General features: G+C 40.9%; 2 protein-coding genes across 2 annotated transcripts in view; both read left to right on the top strand.

Moving 5' to 3' along the window:
• Positions 1 to 18,879, top strand: part of CDH20 (cadherin 20) — a 341,808-nt gene that overhangs the window by 207,244 nt on the left and 115,685 nt on the right. Inside the window, exon 4 of the mRNA XM_080579278.1 lies at positions 16,974 to 17,050. The gene's annotated coding sequence lies outside the window, so the exon portion shown is untranslated. The remainder of the gene's footprint in view (positions 1 to 16,973; positions 17,051 to 18,879) is intronic.
• LOC308190706 (uncharacterized protein) overlaps positions 18,565 to 18,879 on the top strand; it is a gene marked incomplete at its 5' end in the record, with an annotated part of 341,409 nt that continues 341,094 nt past the window's right edge. The window contains one exon of the mRNA XM_080582360.1: positions 18,565 to 18,611. Within this exon, the coding sequence (XP_080438486.1) occupies positions 18,565 to 18,611 (47 nt within the window). The remainder of the gene's footprint in view (positions 18,612 to 18,879) is intronic.

Here is an 18,879-nt window from a genome sequence, read left to right on the forward strand (position 1 = left end):
GCCAAGGAGCAAGACTTCAGTAAAGCAGGTGCTGTAAAACAAGGCATATCATTTCAGACACTGTTTCTCACTTGCTTTCTTCAAGGTTGCCCTTAAGTCACTGGGTGGTGCAGAAAAAGATGAGAAAGCTGTTCTGGGTTCTCAAAGATAATTACCAGCAGTTTCATTGGTTTGTTTGTTTCTTTTTTGTTTGGTTTTATTTAACATAACTCACCAACTGATTTTTACAAATAAGATAGAAACCCTGAGGTTCAGTGATGAAAAGGTTATTATGAAGACCTTCATGTCTGTGAAGTGAGTTAATAGGGGGGAAGAAATGTACCAAAGGTGCAAATTCAGTAAAACAGAAGATCAAGAATATGACATTTTTAGCAAGTAGAAAAGCACCTTAACATCATGAGATTCAGTCAGGAAGGAAGTAATAGAAAGTTTTGCCATTTAGATTTTAAAGTAAAGGGTTTGAGCCACCAGCAACACTGGCAGCATGGCAGTCTGTTAGAAATCTCTCGTTTTTGGCACATCTACATAGCTGCAATTACTACAGCTGAATTCTTTTTAATATGAACTACAGGTAAGATACTGTTCTCAGCCAAGATGATATAAACTTGAAATGACGGTATCAACATGAACAAGTTAATCTTGTTTATGTGATATACTGAGTACATGTTTTTTATAACTCTTTTTCTTCTTTCTTATCACTGGAGAATGAGGAAACCTGTATTTGGCTGCTTTATTTTGGGTCTTTTTGGCTGCACCTTTATATTAGGGGCATTTAAGAAGTCTTCTTCTCCAGAAGGGACCTGGAATGTAGGTTGGTGTGCTTCCATCAGGCTTACATGATGTGCTTGATGTAGCTTAGAACTTGCAGGAATTTATTGCTTGGCTCATGATCTGAAGGCTGTTGAAGTCAATATAAAGGACCCCACTGTCTTTGAATGAGGTCCTCATGTGGCCCTTCGCACTCATGCGACAACACAGTCCTTCAGAATAACTGGACTTGACAATCCAGAAGTGTGGGTTCTTTGTAGAGGTCTCAATGCAAATTTGAAGAAAATAATCCAAGCCAGTGGTAAGCATTTGGGTAATAATGTCTTGTAAGAGTAAAATGTGTGCAAAGGATACATTTTGTATACCACATAGCCTCTGATGGACTCTAGGTAGATGAATCCTAACAAAACTATTTGTCATAGTGGCCAGCTTAATAAAAACATCAGCCGAGTGAAATACCTCAGCCAAAAAGTAAGCACAAGAGATAAAAAAGCATAAAAATAAAACTGGCTGCATTAAGAAAAGTCAGGAGAATAAACCTGAAAATACTTTACTGCTGTTTTAGATATCGGTAGCATGCCTTCACCCTTGGTATTATCTCTGGTTCTGGTGATCTGCGCCTCAGAAATGATCTGACCAAGTATATCAGTACCAATGTTCCTATAATAGTGATATGTTTTACTACACCTATTAAAGTTTATTTATGCTTGGGAGTCCAAAAGCTTCATTTTTCCTCTGCTGATGAGGCTTTATGCTAGTCAACAGCAAGCCTTTAACAACAGAAATAGATGGAGATTGGAATTCTTCCTTGATTTTTACAATGTCTGCCCCATGCACTGAGCCTTAAATCTCATCTTTACTCAGAATATTGTTTGAATGGCTGTTTGTGCTCCCGGGAATGACTAAGAGCATTTTTATTTTCTCCTCTTTTTGTGCTACAATTTTTAAAGTTTTATTTCCTGCAGTCTATCACCCAAATTCCAAGTGTTTCACAAGCTGGAGTATTTCAGGCAGCTCTCACCTATTCAGAAGTGTATGTTGGTGTATCTCATTTATACAGAGGGTCGCAGCCTGCCCTTACTTACAGCCTATGAAGCTGACGTGCTCAATGTTAAATCCCAATTTTTCTCTTCCTCACAAAACACCGTGGCCTTGACCAGATCTGCTGCCTCTGAGAGGTGCAGGTGTGCTCTCTCTTGGGTCGCACGGATCCCACCTCCCCACCAGCCCCACTGTCTGGCCACGGCCCCCTTCCTGCCTTTCCTTCCAGATGGTGCACATACCAGAGCTGAATGTAGACACAGCCACATGAGACTTGTCTTAAAATTCCCATGTGATCCTGTCACTTGTTTTCAGCTTTAAAATTCATCAGCTAAGGCCTCATAGTATGAATTCCCTGACTTTGGTAAGGTTTTCTTTTTGATTTCTTAGATGGTAAACAATTGGTCTCTAAAGTACTTCTTCCTAAGAGTTTTATTTCAGATAAGGAGTGAGTTTTTAAGCGAATTTCTCACTTGTCACACTTACTCTGCTCTGTTTTGTATTGGTATTGAAAACATGCTAACTTTTGGATGAAAATAAACTGAAAGATAAGCTCTGGGCGCACACCTGATATGCTCCAACCAGTAGCAGGCATTCTGGTCATAGGACCGGACTAGACCTAGTCCAAAGCAAACCCTTTCCAAAATGTGTTCAGTGCTGCTGCCAGATCTTCTGTATCAGCTGTTTCACTCTTCAGATCGTAGGGTGAGATGCACTGCTATTGTGCGTTACTGTTTGCTAATGTAAATCTAGCCAAAGAGGATATTAATGCAAAACTATTCCAGATCACATTAAACTGTCTCAGGCAAGTGGCATGTGTTTGGCAATTGAAGGGCGAAGTAATGTAGTACAATAAATGCTCCAGAGTTATGTAAATTCTGGCATTTAATTTTCTGGTAATTTATTTCAAAACAATCTGGATGTGGACAGTATCAACATAGTTGCAGAGATGTTTGTGAATACTAATAATAATATGAAAACCTTGTATCTTAAAACACAGTAAACACTCTGGTTTTCCAGTTTCTTATTGTTGTATAACCTTTAAAGGAGTCCCTTCAAAAACACTAACCTGAAGTGCTTTCCAGAGGGCTTTATCCTGCCCTAAGAAGTGTGTGATGAGACATCTCTGTGGTGTCCCACATGAGCCCAGGGCACCCACCAGCTACTGCTCACTGCAGTAGAGATGGAGACCTCACTCCCCAGAAAAAGGCAGCTGAATTTCTGTTACTTTGAGAAACAACTGTAACATCAGCTGGTGTGCTTGCCTCAGTTCTCCCATGTTTTCAGTCCACTTAGTACCCAAACTCCTGGGGATTTCCATGGGACAAAAGGCAACATTCATCCACAGGTCCCTGGGAACAGTCTCCCAGTGAAGTGATTCTTTCATACGCCCGTACTATCTACCGAACCACATTCAGGCACCACAGACTTGATGTTTGCTAAGCCTTGTACTGGAGAGAAAGGAAGTGCCTCCTTTTGCAGTAGCCCAATGAGGGGGACTGGTCAAAACATAGAGAAGCCTTCCTTTCAGATGGTAGGCTTTGGAGTCTGTGGTCTTTGGGATGAAGTAAATGGAAACCGTCATAGACAGGAAAGCTGGGAAGAAGCAATAGAAAGCTCGTACTGTGGAAGTGACGGAATTCATATCAAGATAAACCAGAAAATAGTGGGGGGGGAGGGGGGGGTAAAAAGAAAAAGAAAAAAAAAATCTCATCAAAAAAGACTCATATGTCCTTCAAAATAGGGAGTCACATTTATAGGTCACTTGCTTTCTCCTAGCCCTGTGACCCTCAGGACACCAGCTCTAAATGAGATGTGGTGTGTAGCAATCTCTCTGCTTCTATGTATTATTGGGCAGAAGAAATAAAATATGGAGGGACAGTTTCTCAGCTTATTTACCCAGAACTTGAAATGAGCAGAAAATTCAGGAAGAGAGGAATTCTTTGCTTATTCCTGTTCACAGATTAGAGAAGTCAGTAGAGCAAGTGTTTCTTCTGTATAAACTTCCTTCTGAGTTTCCACTGATGATATGGTGGCACCCACCCTAGCTACATACAAAAGCGGAATGGGCTGGGGAATTCAGTTAAACTGAGAGCAAGAGAAATGCTTCTATTCTCCAAGGAGGACTTCTGTTCTTGGCAGGCTGGCTGTTTCCCTTGAAAGACTTTGAACAGCTGGGAGCATTGTTCGGTATAAGATGGCCAAGATCAACTCCTCAGTCAGGGACGACTTAAATTGTCCTCCCAGTGAGACACACTGCAAACTGCAGAGGACGAGAGTGGAGCTCAGTGAATTCTCTGATGCTCCTCCTGCCTTTTTGTGCAACAAAACAAAAATCATCAGAGATATGTTAATTGCAGGTCCCTCAAAGCAAAACTAGATAACACTTCCCAAGGGAGGGTTCACCACATTACCTACTGTCACTAAACCATCAGTAATGTTTGCGGCATGGGAACTGGGACATGATACAATAAATTACCCTTGTCATTTGCATATTCACACCAGCACATGAAAAATAAAAGACGACAGACTACAGGGAAAGTTACTCTGGGAGTGAAATTCACTGGTCACTAAGGAAGTTATTATAATACCCATTTTTTCTGCCGTTTGGATGTCCCCTTCTCCTTATGATGTCCTCAGTCTTGTAAGCCCATTTGGTATTTGTGAACAGGGGAGTATTCCCTGGTAAGGGCACTTGGGAAATATTGAGTGGTGTCTGTTAGCTTAAAGAATAAATAATAATAAAAAATAATTAAAAAAAAAAGAAAAAGAAAAAGAAAAAGAAAAGCAATACCAAATAAAAATACTTTGATAAGCTTTTGAAAACTACATTTTTCTTAGCTGTGCAGAAGGCAAAGGGATATTTTGGAATGCCTGTTGAGGATCAGATCCTACAAGTTGTCATCTATCTGCAAATTGATCTCTACAGAAGAGCACTACAGTATGCTGCCTGCTCTTTTAAAGGAAAGGGCCAGTAGCACTCCCTGAAAGCTCTAGTTTGCAAAAATGTTTGCAAGTGTGTAAGGAAAAGTGCTGATGTACATATTGGTGTGATTTATTTTTGATTCTCTTGAGGAATCAGAAGAAATATATCCAGTCAAAAAGTCAAAGAAGCTTCTCGTTAGAGTGTTTGTATAGCAGTTTAAGTGAAGAAGCAATTCCACATTGCAGCTATGAAGTTGTGTGTTTCAGTTAATTTCATTATAGAAGACAAGATCATAAACACTACAAGCCATACAGCCTAGCTGTCTGCTCAGGAAGATGGGGAGGCAAGCAGGAAAGAAGGAAGGCAGGCAAGCAGACAGGCAGGATTGAAGGCAGGATTGTGGGAAGGCGGGAAGGCAGGAAGGTAGGGAGGCAAGAAGGGCAGGCAGGCAGGCAGGAGGGAAGGCAGGCAGGAGGTAAGGCAGGAAGGCAGGAGGGCAGGCAGGCAGGAGGGAAGGAGGGAGGGAGGGAGGGAGGAAGGGAGGGAGGGAGGGAAGGAAGGAAGGAAGGAAGGAAGGAAGGAAGGAAGGAAGGAAGGAAGGAAGGAAGGAAGGAAGGAAGGAAGGAAGGAAGGAAGGAAGGAAGGAAGGAAGGAAGGAAGGAAGGAAGGAAGGAAGGAAGGAAGGAAGGAAGGAAGGAAGGAAGGAAAATCTTAGATTGACTTTGACATATCAAGTCAATTGTTTAAATTTTATTCATGTTCATATCTTTTCATGTTCATGTGTAGTATTTACCTGCCTATCTGAATGTCTTGGTTTAGTATCTTTAACAAACTTTATTATTGCAACAAAACAACAATTGCCAATGTCATAAACTCCTGATGGCTCTGAATTGACACCTTGATTCAGTGAAGTGCCGTAGTTCAGAAAATCAATTAAACCCAAAGTTAGGTTATAGAATATTAAGCCCTGAGTGATTTGAGGCATGAAAGAACACAAATAAGCACTCTTATTCCTACAAAGTGGTCCTCATGAATCTGAACTAAAACGTGGTTGGATATTAGGAAAAATGTCTTTGCTGAAAGAGTTGTGAGGCACTGGAACAGGCTGCCCAGGGAAGTGGCTGAGTCACCACCCCTGGAGGTATTCAGAAGACACATAGATGTGGTGCATAGGGACATGGTTTAGTGGTGGACTCGGCAGTGCTAAGTTAATGGTTGGACCTGATGCTCTTAGAGGTCTTTTCCAACGTAAAGGATTCTATGATTCTATGGTCTTGATGTCTGTACCAGACCTGCTTACAACTGCAGGAGTTTAGGGTTATGAAGGACATTTCGTCTACTGCACTCAGTCTGGAACCTTTTGTCACAACAGAACTCAGACGCTTATGTGTCAGCCAAAACTTGTTTTAGTGTTAGTGGAGCTGAAGTGAAAGTTTGAATGCTTTGTAGAATGAAAGATGAGCTTAAGGAAAGTCTAAGGAACACCTTGAAGAGCTTAAATACTCCAGTTCCATGTAAGTCTCTCAACAGTCGTAACATCCTCTGCCCAGTCCAAGGACAAAAAAAAAGGCAAAGCCAAGCTGCTGTCAGCCTTCAGCGCCACGTCCTTCTTTCTGCTTACCTCCCACAGGGCTAAACATAGGCAAAAAGAGAAGGACAATATCCTGAAGAGAGCAGGCATGTCCATGAGCCAGTGTGCTGTCCTGTCTCAGGTAGAGCTCAGGCAGAAGTCTATAGTGCAGTTTGCTGGATTTCCCTTTTTGCTTGAGGACTGCTTGTCCATAGTCTCCTTCCTTCCCTTTCCGCATCAGCAGCTCCTTTCCAGCAGGCTGGCAGGCAAATATGGTGCCAGGGAAAAAACACTGAAGTTCGTAGTTGCTGCTTAGCATTCAGCTTTTTCTTCAGGAAGAGCTTTATTTTATATAGGTGACAAAGCTGGCAGAAAAGTGAAAACAGAATAGATTAGTCTGGTCTGGCAAAATGCAAAGTATTTCTTGGATGAATTTTAGATAACATAAAACTGTGCTCTGCTCATGTCATATAACAGCCCCAGCACTCAGAATAAATGATAACATATCAGCTAGTGCATCCATTTGACACTCTGAAGTCCTTAATCTTCAGTCCTCATGGTTCTGATTGTTCTTCTCTGATTCTTAATACCTCCTCCTGATTCCTAGTACCAGGAATTATCTGCAGTAATTTTGTTTGAATTTCAACTGCTTGTCCATAATCTGAGCTTCTTACATGCTTCATATAAAATTATTATCAGGCTGGTACATAAAGTCTGTGTTTCTCTAGTCTTCCTGTTAATAATAATAATAGAAAAAAAAAAAGACAGACTTATTTACATATTCACAAATTACGCATTGCTTATCCATGGTTGGTAAATTAAACCAAATAAAAAATAAAAAGCATAATGCACACCACCTGTCTGTGAAGGATACAGCTGACTTGTCAGAATGGGATAAAACCTTGAGGTGTTATCTAAATCATCACCTAAGCTTGGATGATCAGCTAGTGCCAATGATCACAAAAGAAACACACACACACAATGTATTTCAGCTTTAGATTTCAAGGACACACTGATCCTTTCACCTGAGTATGTCTGGTTCCTGTCATCCAGATCAGGTATTTATCAGTTCCTACCTGGGTTAACAAAAATTCCCCACTCCTAAAGCAACACATCAGCTCCAGCGGCCACAAAACTCAGCTTTCTGCTGCCTCCAGAGTCTGATCACTGTCTGGAAATATTCCAAACTCTCCTTGCTAAGTGATGTTTTTATATTATAATGACCATGGTAAGGATTGCATGACATCAGCTGGGACTTTTATTATTATAGTTCTGATTTACAGGTGTGGTATTTGAAAGAGTCCCAGGTTTCTGAACTGCAGTCCAAACACTTAAAAACAATGGTATCTACAGGCTAGAGTAAGGATACATGGATCTGAGAAGGGGTTTGACCCTGAATTTGGAGTCAGCATACCATCACATCCAATTCTGTCTACCTTTCTTCTTAAAAAGTGCCATAAGACATGAATGCCCTCACATCCCATGAATGCCCTCCATCCTACCAGAGGAAGACCACTAATTCCATGTAGTCATGCCTTGGAGATGGCACCAACTGGAGAGCTGTATTCTAAAGACTTCAGAACAAGACTTCTAGAGAAGTCATCGGGCTATGATCAGACAGCATGAAGAGATGCTGGCTCCCTGCTTGATGCTACTGACCTGTAGCCGATGTCCGAATCCCCGCTGCATTAGAGTCAGATGTGTGTCTGCAGGAGGCTGGTGCATTTGTAGCGGGAAAGGCAGGGAGCGCCACGTGCACAGTGCCTCCACCACCACAGGTCACACCCCTGCATTCTTAGCAGAAGTCAAAGAGGAAGGCAGATTTGTCGTAACATGCCAGAGTGTGGCATGGGACAGCTGAGATACAGGCACGTTTTTGCTGCCCCTTGTAGCCTGCTGTCCTAGATGGCTGCCTGCGCTGTCGTGTGGGTAGTGATAGCCCTGACAAGAAGTGCAGAAAAAAAGGCTTTGGAAAGGAAGTTATAACCATTCTGAGCTACAAGCCTAGTTGCTTTTTTTTTTTTTTTTTCTGTGGAGGAGACAAGATTAGGGACTGTATCTTTCTGCGTTGAAGCAATTTATAAATCAGTCTATTTGTTAGAAATATATATAGTATACAATAAAAGGAATTGCATTTTACGTTGCAGGCTTTGGTATATATATGTCTGCTGTCTCTGCTACCTATTTTTACTGGTTGTCTTCTACACCATGGCTATTACTGGTAGCATATAACGGTGCCTTTTTGGTGGTGCGGCCAAGACAGCCCTACTTCTGTACATGTGATATGGAGCCACTTTAAGAATGTGTAGGCAGTCTAGTGAATCTGAGCAATTTCAGAGCTGTTGCACACGTAAAGATCAATTCTGCACTGCTGGAGCAATGCCGCCCCCCCTCAAGCCCCCCACTGTGCTATCACTTCTAGAGCTACACACACTGACAGGGAAATATGAACACAAATGCTGCAAAAGCAAAAATGAAGGGGCTGTGGGACCTATGCTGTCTGAACAAATATAAGAGCCCCCAAGTTTCAAATGAAATGGAGTGACACAGTCTTGTAAAAACTACCATCAGGGAGAGGGAGAAATATATTAGGATGCTTGTAGGTCATTGTTAATTAAAAAAGCATCTGATTATCATTAACATAAATTGTCACTGAAGGAAATGGGCCCTTCATTGCAGGAGATAAACTGGCTGAGTTAGCTTAAATTGTCTGAAGTACATGTACCATGTGATGGAACCAGTGAAGAAACTGAAGGCAAATTATAAATCTGCATGTAGGTAACTAATTCAGAAAACAGTTAAGCAGATGATGAACTTCAGTGTTTTGTTGAATTGCAGTAGTGCCACTTTAGGCGGTAGTTGAGCTAAAGCTATAGGAGCAGCAAATTTGTTATGGCTGAAAACAACATTCCTACATCTGCAGAAGCTAACAAAATCAAAAAGAACAATGTAAAAAGTCAGACACTCTTGATATTTAAAGGTACATCTCAAAAAAAAAAAACACAAACAAACCACACCCTAGCACTTTGATTAATTTGTATCTCACTACTTGCCAGACAGTCCTGTGCCAAACCCTGTTATAGTTTGATTTAGTAATTCTTTCCTACAGGTAATTTCACCTAGTTAAAATTTGACTTGGAGGTATTTGGTCTTCCTCTTGCTCCAGAAGTCATTCTGTATTGCCAGTGGCTATACTAAGAATAGCCCTGTGACTGACACAGCTCCAAAGGACTTGGAAAATGTTATCATCTGTTTGAAACTCTACACTTTGGAGGAAAAATACCAAATCAAGCAAGAAAAGCTTTAAAGGCTGCTCAATTTTTTCTTTTACTGATGATATGATTGGAGAAGATATTTCAATATGAATCTTATGCATAAATTTCCTCTTCCTACATCTGTATAGAGTTTAGTGGTTGGAGTTTGTGGGTTCCTTTAGTAAGTCACCTCATTAATTAACAGAGTGACATTACGGAGTCCGAGTTCTCATACAGTCTCTTCATTTTATCTAGTGTGAGCTTTGCTGCATAACTGAGCAACTAGTACACAGGTGATGTTTGCCATCAGATAGCACAGTGTGAGAGGGCAGTGCTGCAAAATTACAGTTTACAAGTTCTTGTCTCAAGCAATGTAGTTCAGTGATTTCACAAAGTCAGTCTGGGTTACCAGAAAACAGAGCTACCAAGACATATACATTCACAGATGTATAAGATAAGCACTAAGATTATATGTTATTTGTAATATCATTTGCAGGTAGTAAACTTACAGAAATCGGTGTATTCTCATGACTTTGTTGGAGCTAAAGCAATTTACGTGAACCATGCATTTGTCCCATCTCATGTAAATGTGGTTCTCAGGGCACCATATCCCTTTTCTAAAGTGGTGTATTTGGAGATCAGTTCTCGTGGAAAGTGCTGTATCATTAAATATTAATTAAACCATTTACATTATGATAAATTAATAGCTGGTCGAGTTTAGTAAACAGTGATCTCTTCTACAGATACTTTGAAATAAATGTTTTAGTTCCCTTAGAAGTTATTGAATATTTTTTAATCCTTTGTCTTTTAATTTTCTTCCTTAATTTCCTTTCATTTCCAAACATACACAAATGTTACCTTCAAATGTTCAGTGCTGTTTTGGACTATAGACTATTCCAGTATTTCTGAAACCATTTGAAAATGTCCAGACCTATCTCCTCTTTATTGTTGCTAAAAATGTCTTCTGAATTGAAAGTAGGTTGAACTCTCTGGAAACACTTTTTTATGATTTTTCAGCTAGGCTCTGACTATGATAACCACTAAGATGCTTCCTGAAAATGTTCCCTTTTCTCCTCTTAGATTTATCTCTAGCAGGCACCCTTCCTCCACCAGAAGGTTACTGGGGCCTTCTCTCTTCTCTGCAGATCTCACACCCAAAGGTGCCATCAAGGTTGAAACTCTCAGTGCCATGACACACATGGTTTGTTCACCTTAAAACTCTAAACTGGAACCATATGGTAGGGAAGAAATTGAAGCGTATGACATTTCCATCAAGCAGACCCCAGCTAGAATTACAACTGTTCTGACAGAATGGGCCCTGGTCTGGGTGAAGTCCTAAGCAATTAATCATAAAAAAAAGCACCCGAGAGACAGGCTTGTTTACTAGTGGATAGTATTTGAACCCACAGGACATTAAGTGCATGCTTCTCACATTAAAGTGATTGCTTGATAGGAAAAGAGGCAGAGGCTACCTTTTCAAAATGGATTCTGAGTGGTTAATACCTATGTAGCTGACCACTGTAGCTTGTCTTTACAGCAACTTGCTCTTCAAACAGTTGTCTATACTCACCCAAAAACTCAGACCTTTCCAAAGGGATCCTGAAATTACAAAAGTAGTCCCTATCCTGGATTGGAAAGAGGGAATTTTTTTTACTTTCTATTCCCAAATGCCCTGTCTGAGTTAAAGAAGAAAGCCCATTCTATTTTTGTTGCAGATTTTCAATGATACTAAAATATGAATGTATGATGAAGGCTCAATTGTGTATAAATTCTTTGGGGAAAATGTTTGTTGACATCAACAGGATTTTTTGCTTGAGTAAGGTCCGCAGGATTCCTCTAGACAGGTATATTTACATATGCAAAACAAAGTTTCAGTTGCCTTTAAGCATGTAAATTAGCCTCTTATATGTCTACTTGTGAACGCATGCCCCAGAATTAGCTAACGTGCCCTGAACACAGATTTTTACTATATTCAGAGGAAGTAATATCTTCAAAGGAAAATAAAGAAGAGACTTTTTGTTGACTTTGCTCTTATTCTATCTATTCCAGGAAAACTGACGACGTATTTCATTTATGAAAAGCTCCTTCGACTAGCTTAGCAATCAAGTTAGAGGCACCTCAATAGTAACATACTGCCTTTGTCATTTTTCATACCTTTCTATATTTTATGTACTGCACTGATATGGAGCCTTTCTTGAAGAGTTTTCGTTTGAATCACTAAATAGTTGAACAGACTGTCACTAGAAAATGCTTTGGAACTTTTATGAGCATACTTTTATTGTAAATATTCATTTACAGTGGAGCTATTTCAGTGCCAGAGCTTGAGAAACGCTGCCATGAAGATTCTTAGCTAGAATAATCTATAATTTGTTGGGTTTATTTAGTAAAACACTCCGTCACAGATGGCGAATTTTAGTCAAAATTAATACACATATAAGTACGTTGATTTCCGGTATTATTTTATCTTGTTTGCCTCTTCTGTGTGTTCATAAAATCTTTGAAAACCTTGGGCTTTATCACTGTCACTTAGAAAAAACACAATCATGGTGTGAAATTAGTTTTCTCTCCCTCTGTCTGTGGGGATCTCGGTGCACTTCTAGCTAATATGCAAATAACTGTTTTCCTGCTTAACTTTTTCCCCTCCTCGAAGACAGCAATAGCATGGCAGAAGTACATAATAGTTATTGTGGCCCAACCTGCATGCAGAGCTCTAGTGTGCTTCAGGCTCTACGTATGCCAGCCAAAACTGTACTCTGGCACGGCTTGCTTCCAACTGTTGCCTAAATTTCACTTCCCGGAGACACGAGGGTGTTTCTGGGGTGCAGTGCCACCCCCCTTGCTGCAGCAGGACTGCCTGCCTCTGGGCTGTGCCCGTCTCGGAGCCCATCCGCCTCGCTGCCCCGAGGAGCCAGCGCTAGGCCCCAGGCTTCAAAACTGGAGGTGTTGGCTTCCTTCGCTGCGAGCTTCCTTCTCTTCATTCGGTCTGAGGTGGTGACTGAAATTTATTAGCCTAAACTGGGCTGGGACTGATGAGATTTACAGTGATATATAGAAGAAACGCCGAGTCAGAGAAAAGGGATGAAAAATTGAAATGATAAAGTTGTATTGGTAGCTTGTTGAGGTAATTGAAATGCCTTGTTATGTTGCATTGTGATGGGTTCAAATAAAATATTGGTGCAATTTGTCTAGATCATGCTGGTAGCACACTACAGAATATATTCCTCTCTCCTAGTGTTAAGGACGTGTTCAATTTTTGGCTGTCAGCGTTGATCACGGAGGGGCGAGATGAGAATAAAACTTCTCCTTACTGATGTGCTTGGCAGTTCGGCGTTGCCTGCACTGCGCTGCTTACAGCAGGTTGGCGAGCATTCTTCAAAGTGTGATTTCTGCAGAGAAGTCCAACACACACATTTTTGTGCCCTGGGAACCTTCCGTGCTCCAATTCCTGCTCGGGGAACCTTTACTGGCCGCGGTGCAGAGCGTCACCCCCAGAGCCACCACCCAGGACCAGGGGCACTGAGGGATGTCCTTACGCTCTGCTGAGGTGTGTCCAGCAGCTCTGTTCAGGGGATCCCTGGGCTATTTGGCTCTCAGCAGAACCAGAAGTCCAGAAGCAGGACGTGTGAAAAACAAGGAAAGAACACAGTTGATAAGATCCCTCTAAAACCTAAGGAAATTACTTAGAGGTTACTGTGTAGATTTCAGAAATGAGGTGGATTCCTGTAGCTCAAGCCAAGCACTCACTGAAAATCTTGTCTTACCTGGGTCAGGAGGACAGACTGAGGACCCTGTCTGGCTAATCTTTCGTCATTCTCTATTCAGTCCTGAAGTCCACTCAGGAAGCATGGACTGCAAACCATGCCCTGCAGCAGCAGTGATCTCAAGGAATACAGAAATAAAAGACTGGTGGATTGCCTAATAACTCTTTATGTTGTCCGTGGAAGTAAGACACAGTAGTGACAGGGTGTAACTATTGCAAGTCCAAGGGATGTAACTGCTTTCTGGTAGACTACTCCTACCCCAGCTTAATACCCTGCTGCTGAAGATTGTTTTCCACAAGCTTCGACACTCGTACGCTACAATTTGATTACTTCATGTGGTCAGGAGAAGATTTTGAAGTGTGTTCCCAATACAGTAGTGAAAACATGTCAGACTGCTAATATTGTAGACAAGTGACCAGCTTCCCAGATAGGGAGTTTATAATTACATAAGTAGCAGCATTGTAATAGTCACAGTGATCTGAGGCTGTAACAGAAGTTAAGTTTGTGAGGAGACATAATGCCTTCCATGAAGCAAGCTTGAATACCTAGGGGAAAAAAATAGATCAGCTTTTGCTCTGGGAAGGACTTGTGTGCCTGATCCATCTTTCCATTCTAATCAGTTGGTCTAATAGAAAATATTACCTATGTCTACAAACCTTGCCATGCAAATATATGTGACTTGAATCAATAAATAGATCTTCATTGCACAAGAAATAAGCATATGATAATTCACTGCCAGAGACTTTGTCAGTAGTGACATGTAGGCTGCACACAAGATCTCTTTAAATATAAACTGTATTACATGTATTTTGAAAAAAATTACTTTGTGTTTCAAAAAATATATATTTTTTATTGCTATGAATGGAACTTGTAATGTGCTTGTGCAATGGAATTCATCTTTCTCTGTAGTATCTTTCTCTGTCTCCATAATGCCCCTCATTCTTTGCTTTGTGTTAAGGATATGTATTGACTTTGTAAAATCACTGTAGCAAGCTGTAAATGATGTATTCAAAGAAAAATCGCTGCCCAGTTCCCATAGAGAGAATATGAACAGCGCTGGGCAATCAGAGTTATGCTGCATTTTGTATTGTGACATGCAGTGCAATCAGGAAAAGCAGCCCAAGCACAGACGTCACTGACTTCTGACAATAGAAGTCTGTTCCTTTTAATATTCATACGGAGAGAGATTTGAGGTGGTTTTCCTTCTTCACCTTATTCCTTTCCCATTAGTCCCTGTCATTATGCATGGGGAGAAGACAATCCTTCATTACCTTCTCTCGCTGCAGACAAGGGTGTAGCTACCAACTGGTCAATTGCTTGTACACCAGCCAGTATACTACCCATGGCTTGTCCATAGTACATACACCGTACCCTGCGACAGATACACACAGCAAACAGTTCGGTCCTTGGTGCAGCTGGTGCAGCTACAGATACTCAGTTTTACTAAATAACTGGAAGACCAAAAATCTGCTCATGAGCATTGCATCAGAACTGCTGTTTGAGGAATGCTTTTAGAAGTAAATAAAGTAGCAATAATAAAGTTCCATGTATTTTAGATTTTAAAATTCCACATTCCACAAGATGCTGAATGCTACCTCCCTTCAAGGAGATGATAGACTAAAACAACTGAAGTGATGAACTGAAAATTAGGTTTAACAGGAGGTTCAAGAGACAGGTAAAAGCGTTATTTTAAAGAGCAGAAGATAGTCTGAAACAGCTGTGCTGCCAAATGGCCAGGTTTGAGCATGTGTTTGAATAAAGTTGTCATTAACTAAGGTAAAAGGGAAAGTTGACTAAGATAGAAGGAATGTTGACTAAGAAGAAAGCCTTGTGTGATTTGCCCTACTCTCCATGAACACTATTAAATGACTGGGTGATGCAAATCAAGGAAAGAAGCAGAGAACACAGAGTTCTGAGGGAGGAGATCTCTAAAATGTTTGCTTGACAGTGTTAAGCTCAGGTAGCCCCCTAAAACAGATGAAAACTCAGGAGTGAGCTATGCCTGGGGAGACTAATCACAGGTTACCTGGAAGACAGGGAGAGTGGAGGCAAGCCAAAAGGCATGGAACAGAGCAATTCAGGTTGTGGAGCCTGCCGAATGACCAAGTGCATCCACAGATATGTGTGTTTGCTTCAGCTGTGCTGCAATCATTTTAAGCTCCCCGCTGGATTTCGTGTGCATGCAGACTTTTTAAACAGGCTGTAGCGTTCAGGAGTTTCACCGTTGTGGCATGTGACATTTGGGGCTTTCACAGCTAAAAGCAGAACTGGTATTCTCACCCATGAACCTGACAATTGAAAGCTGTTCTATTACTGGTTTAGTGAAATTTTATGAAAGTGGATACAGTTTTATGACTGTGTACTTCTTTCACCATTCCTGCTGTAATAGATGTGTTGTCTCTGTACGTCACTTCTTCAGCAGTGCGCAGTTTTGTTTCATTGCTTTGGAACTTTCTTGTTTTTGGGTGACAGCCTCATTTTATCACTTAGTATACACAAACCTTTTTTGTTGATGTTCACTTTTTGCCTTCCTCAAAAAGGCTCTGTAGCACCCTTACACTTTGTTGCCCTTGCAAAATCATGATTTACTGGACAATAAAAATCAATGCAATTTAGGTCAAGATTAACCACAAAAGCAAACCAACAGTTAAATGAGTACCCAGTATTTGAAAAAGTCATAAAAGTGCAACAAAACCTACATCCAGTCAAGTGCTCCAACCCTTTGTGGTGTGAGTATCTGGTTCTAGTATTTCTAAAGAACGAGTTTCCTGTTAGTGATACCACCTGCAAAGTAATACCACAACACAGCCCACATCTGCAAAACTTAAAAAATGTCTTTTGTCGGAAGAGTCATGAACAGAGTTGGATAAAATGAGGCAGGGATGTAAGTGAGACAGAAACACAAAAGCTGTTGTATGACATAAAATGACAACACAAAAGTTGAAAATAGTTGTTTTTCAGCTTTCTTCTCTATCGTTTCTTCAGCTCTGTCATTTAGGTTACTTGTAACCCACTCCTGATTTCAGTCCTGCAAGACAGACAACTATATGAACCCGTAAGCAATATTCATGTAAAATGCTGCTGCGTCCAAGTTTTCCTTGTAGGGGAACAATGTAAATAGCTTGCAGCATACAAAATTCTCTTGTTCAAACAGTGATAGCAAAATGTTTCTTTCATCTCTCCGAAAGCCTCTAAATTTTAAAACTACTCAGCATGCTGCATTCTTTAGTATTTTTTACTCTGTTTTGCATGGTTTTAGCATTATGTGTAATATGGTGGCAGGGAGAACATCAAGTGTTGGAGAAAAAATATTCAGTCCTTTCATGTAAGAGCATTTAACCGCAGCTACGCTTAATAAAATAATCTATATTCAGGAACTGATTTTTATGGTTCATGTAAGGTTTGAGAGCTCGGGTCAGTTTTTTAATTTAAAATTGCATTTTTTTGTATAATTTTTTTTTTGAGGAAAGGAGGTGGCATATATTTTCACCCACCTGTTCTGTACATAATACGTGCATTCTGCGCGAGAACGTTTTAAACCTTCTCTCCTTTTTTTCCTGAAAAAGCCAGGTGGTTGATATCACGCAAATAATACTGAGACAGGTGAGTTGACGGACATATTTTATGCAATGTACTCTCAATTCTGATTTCAGAGGCGTGTGAGAGCACTCTTCGGTTTGCATGACTCAGCCCTGTACTAGAGGGGAGCACAAGACATCCAGTGAGAAACGTAAGTTCCTCCTCTTATTTTACTGTACATCACACAACAGCTCTTAGAAAAGATAGTCACAGTCACTAAAACGTAAGGAAGACAACACGCAAGGGAGAAATTAGAGTATTCAGCCACACCTGTTAGAGTAAAACACAGTGTTTGGATAATCCATTCTGCTGTATATGTGAAACCGAGGAGCTCATGTATTAAATGTGTGTTATTTTTTCCAGTGCTCACACTGTATATTATAAAATTCTCCTGAGTTTTCTGTGTCATATATATGAGTGCTGCATTATGTACTGTATATTAATCCTAAATTATAACCTTTAACAATAGAGAGTATCTCCATTTATTTTCATGGTGCTGTGGCATATGCAGTAATCAAAGAGCATTCACTGCAGCCTCCATTCCATTAAATCTGTCATATGTGTTTTATTCTGATTTTTTTTCCCCTTACTGCAGTTCTACTTGTGGGAAAAAAAGCAAACTCACAGACTACACTCAAACTGAGATGCAAACTTTTCAAAGAAGTGGCATCTGTTTACCCTTTTAAATTAAAAGCAGACATATCCTGAATGTACTATATTGAAGTACAGAAATAGAGATGTGTATATACTCTGCAAGAAATAACGTATTGTGAATAAAATCCTAGCCTGGAAAAATTTACACATTGATTCAATAGCCAGCTGGATTCTAGCAAGAGGTCATTTCTCCTGTAATCAGAATCCCAACAGTCATGGTGTACTGATAACAAGAGAGCCAATCCTGCCTCCTTGGACTCTTACACTAAAATCGAGTCCAGAGATGAACATGCAATAGAGGAAACGGGGAAGACATCGTGTTGCTTCCCAACATATCAAAGTATTCATTTATCACAGCTGTAATTCATCATTTGGGGCACCATGCCAGGGTCCAAACTTCCAACAACTTCTCTCAAGAGATTTGCCTGCTCTTTTTCTTTTGTAATGCTGAAACGACAAAGTTGTGGTCAATATGAAAAATGCAGGGCCAGAAACTAGCCAGGGTGACCTTAGTCCTGCAAATAATCATTAGTGCAAATCTGGAGGGTGGAAAAAAAAAAAAAAAAAAATCTTGACCATATAATCTGAATCTTCATCTCAAGATCTAATTGCTGAGGGACTGGCAGAGTCCCAAGGAATTGATAATGAGATTTAGAGTCTCCCACTGCCAGTCTCCAGCTTGGCTGCAGACTGCGGGGGCACCGCTCTGCTCCCAGCCTGGCAGAGGTGCTTCAGACCTCCCAGTTCAGCTGGGAGGGGAACGGGCTCTGCACTGGTAGTGACACGAAGTTATTGCCACGGGGAGCTGTTACAGGCATGATAACCTCCTCGTAACCCAGGTGGAGGATTTTCCATCTCACGTACACACGTCGGTGGGGTTGGGGTTGGCACAAGTTTGCTCCTTTTCCATTTCATCTGTGGAAAGATGAGGGCTCGCGCAGGGCCGCGTGGGCAACGTCTGCCCTCCTCCTCTCTTCAGGTCGATTTTGGGGCAGGTGGGTAGCAGAGAGGATGCCTCGTCCTGCTGCTGCCGTTGCGGCTGTCGTTCCGTTCCGTGGGTAGAGTATTTCAGCGCGTCTGGCAGCTTTTATGAACACTAAAATGATCTTTAAAAGTGGATGTAAAGCCCCTTTACTATTTGGTTGTTTTTCCAAAGTATTACACAAACCCTCCAGGAAAGCGTACTGTTTACCCTCATAAAAGTAGCTCTGACATTAGTCCGGGGACGTTTATTAACTAAAAGTGAGCCTTCGATAGAAAATCACCCCCTTCCCCTGCCCTGAAAGGAAGCAAAGCCCCCCCCCTTCTCCATTAATCCCCCGGCAG

Source organism: Anser brachyrhynchus (assembly GCF_964034855.1).
Source record: "Anser brachyrhynchus genome assembly, chromosome: 2".
In the NCBI taxonomy this organism is placed as follows: Eukaryota; Metazoa; Chordata; class Aves; order Anseriformes; family Anatidae; genus Anser; species Anser brachyrhynchus.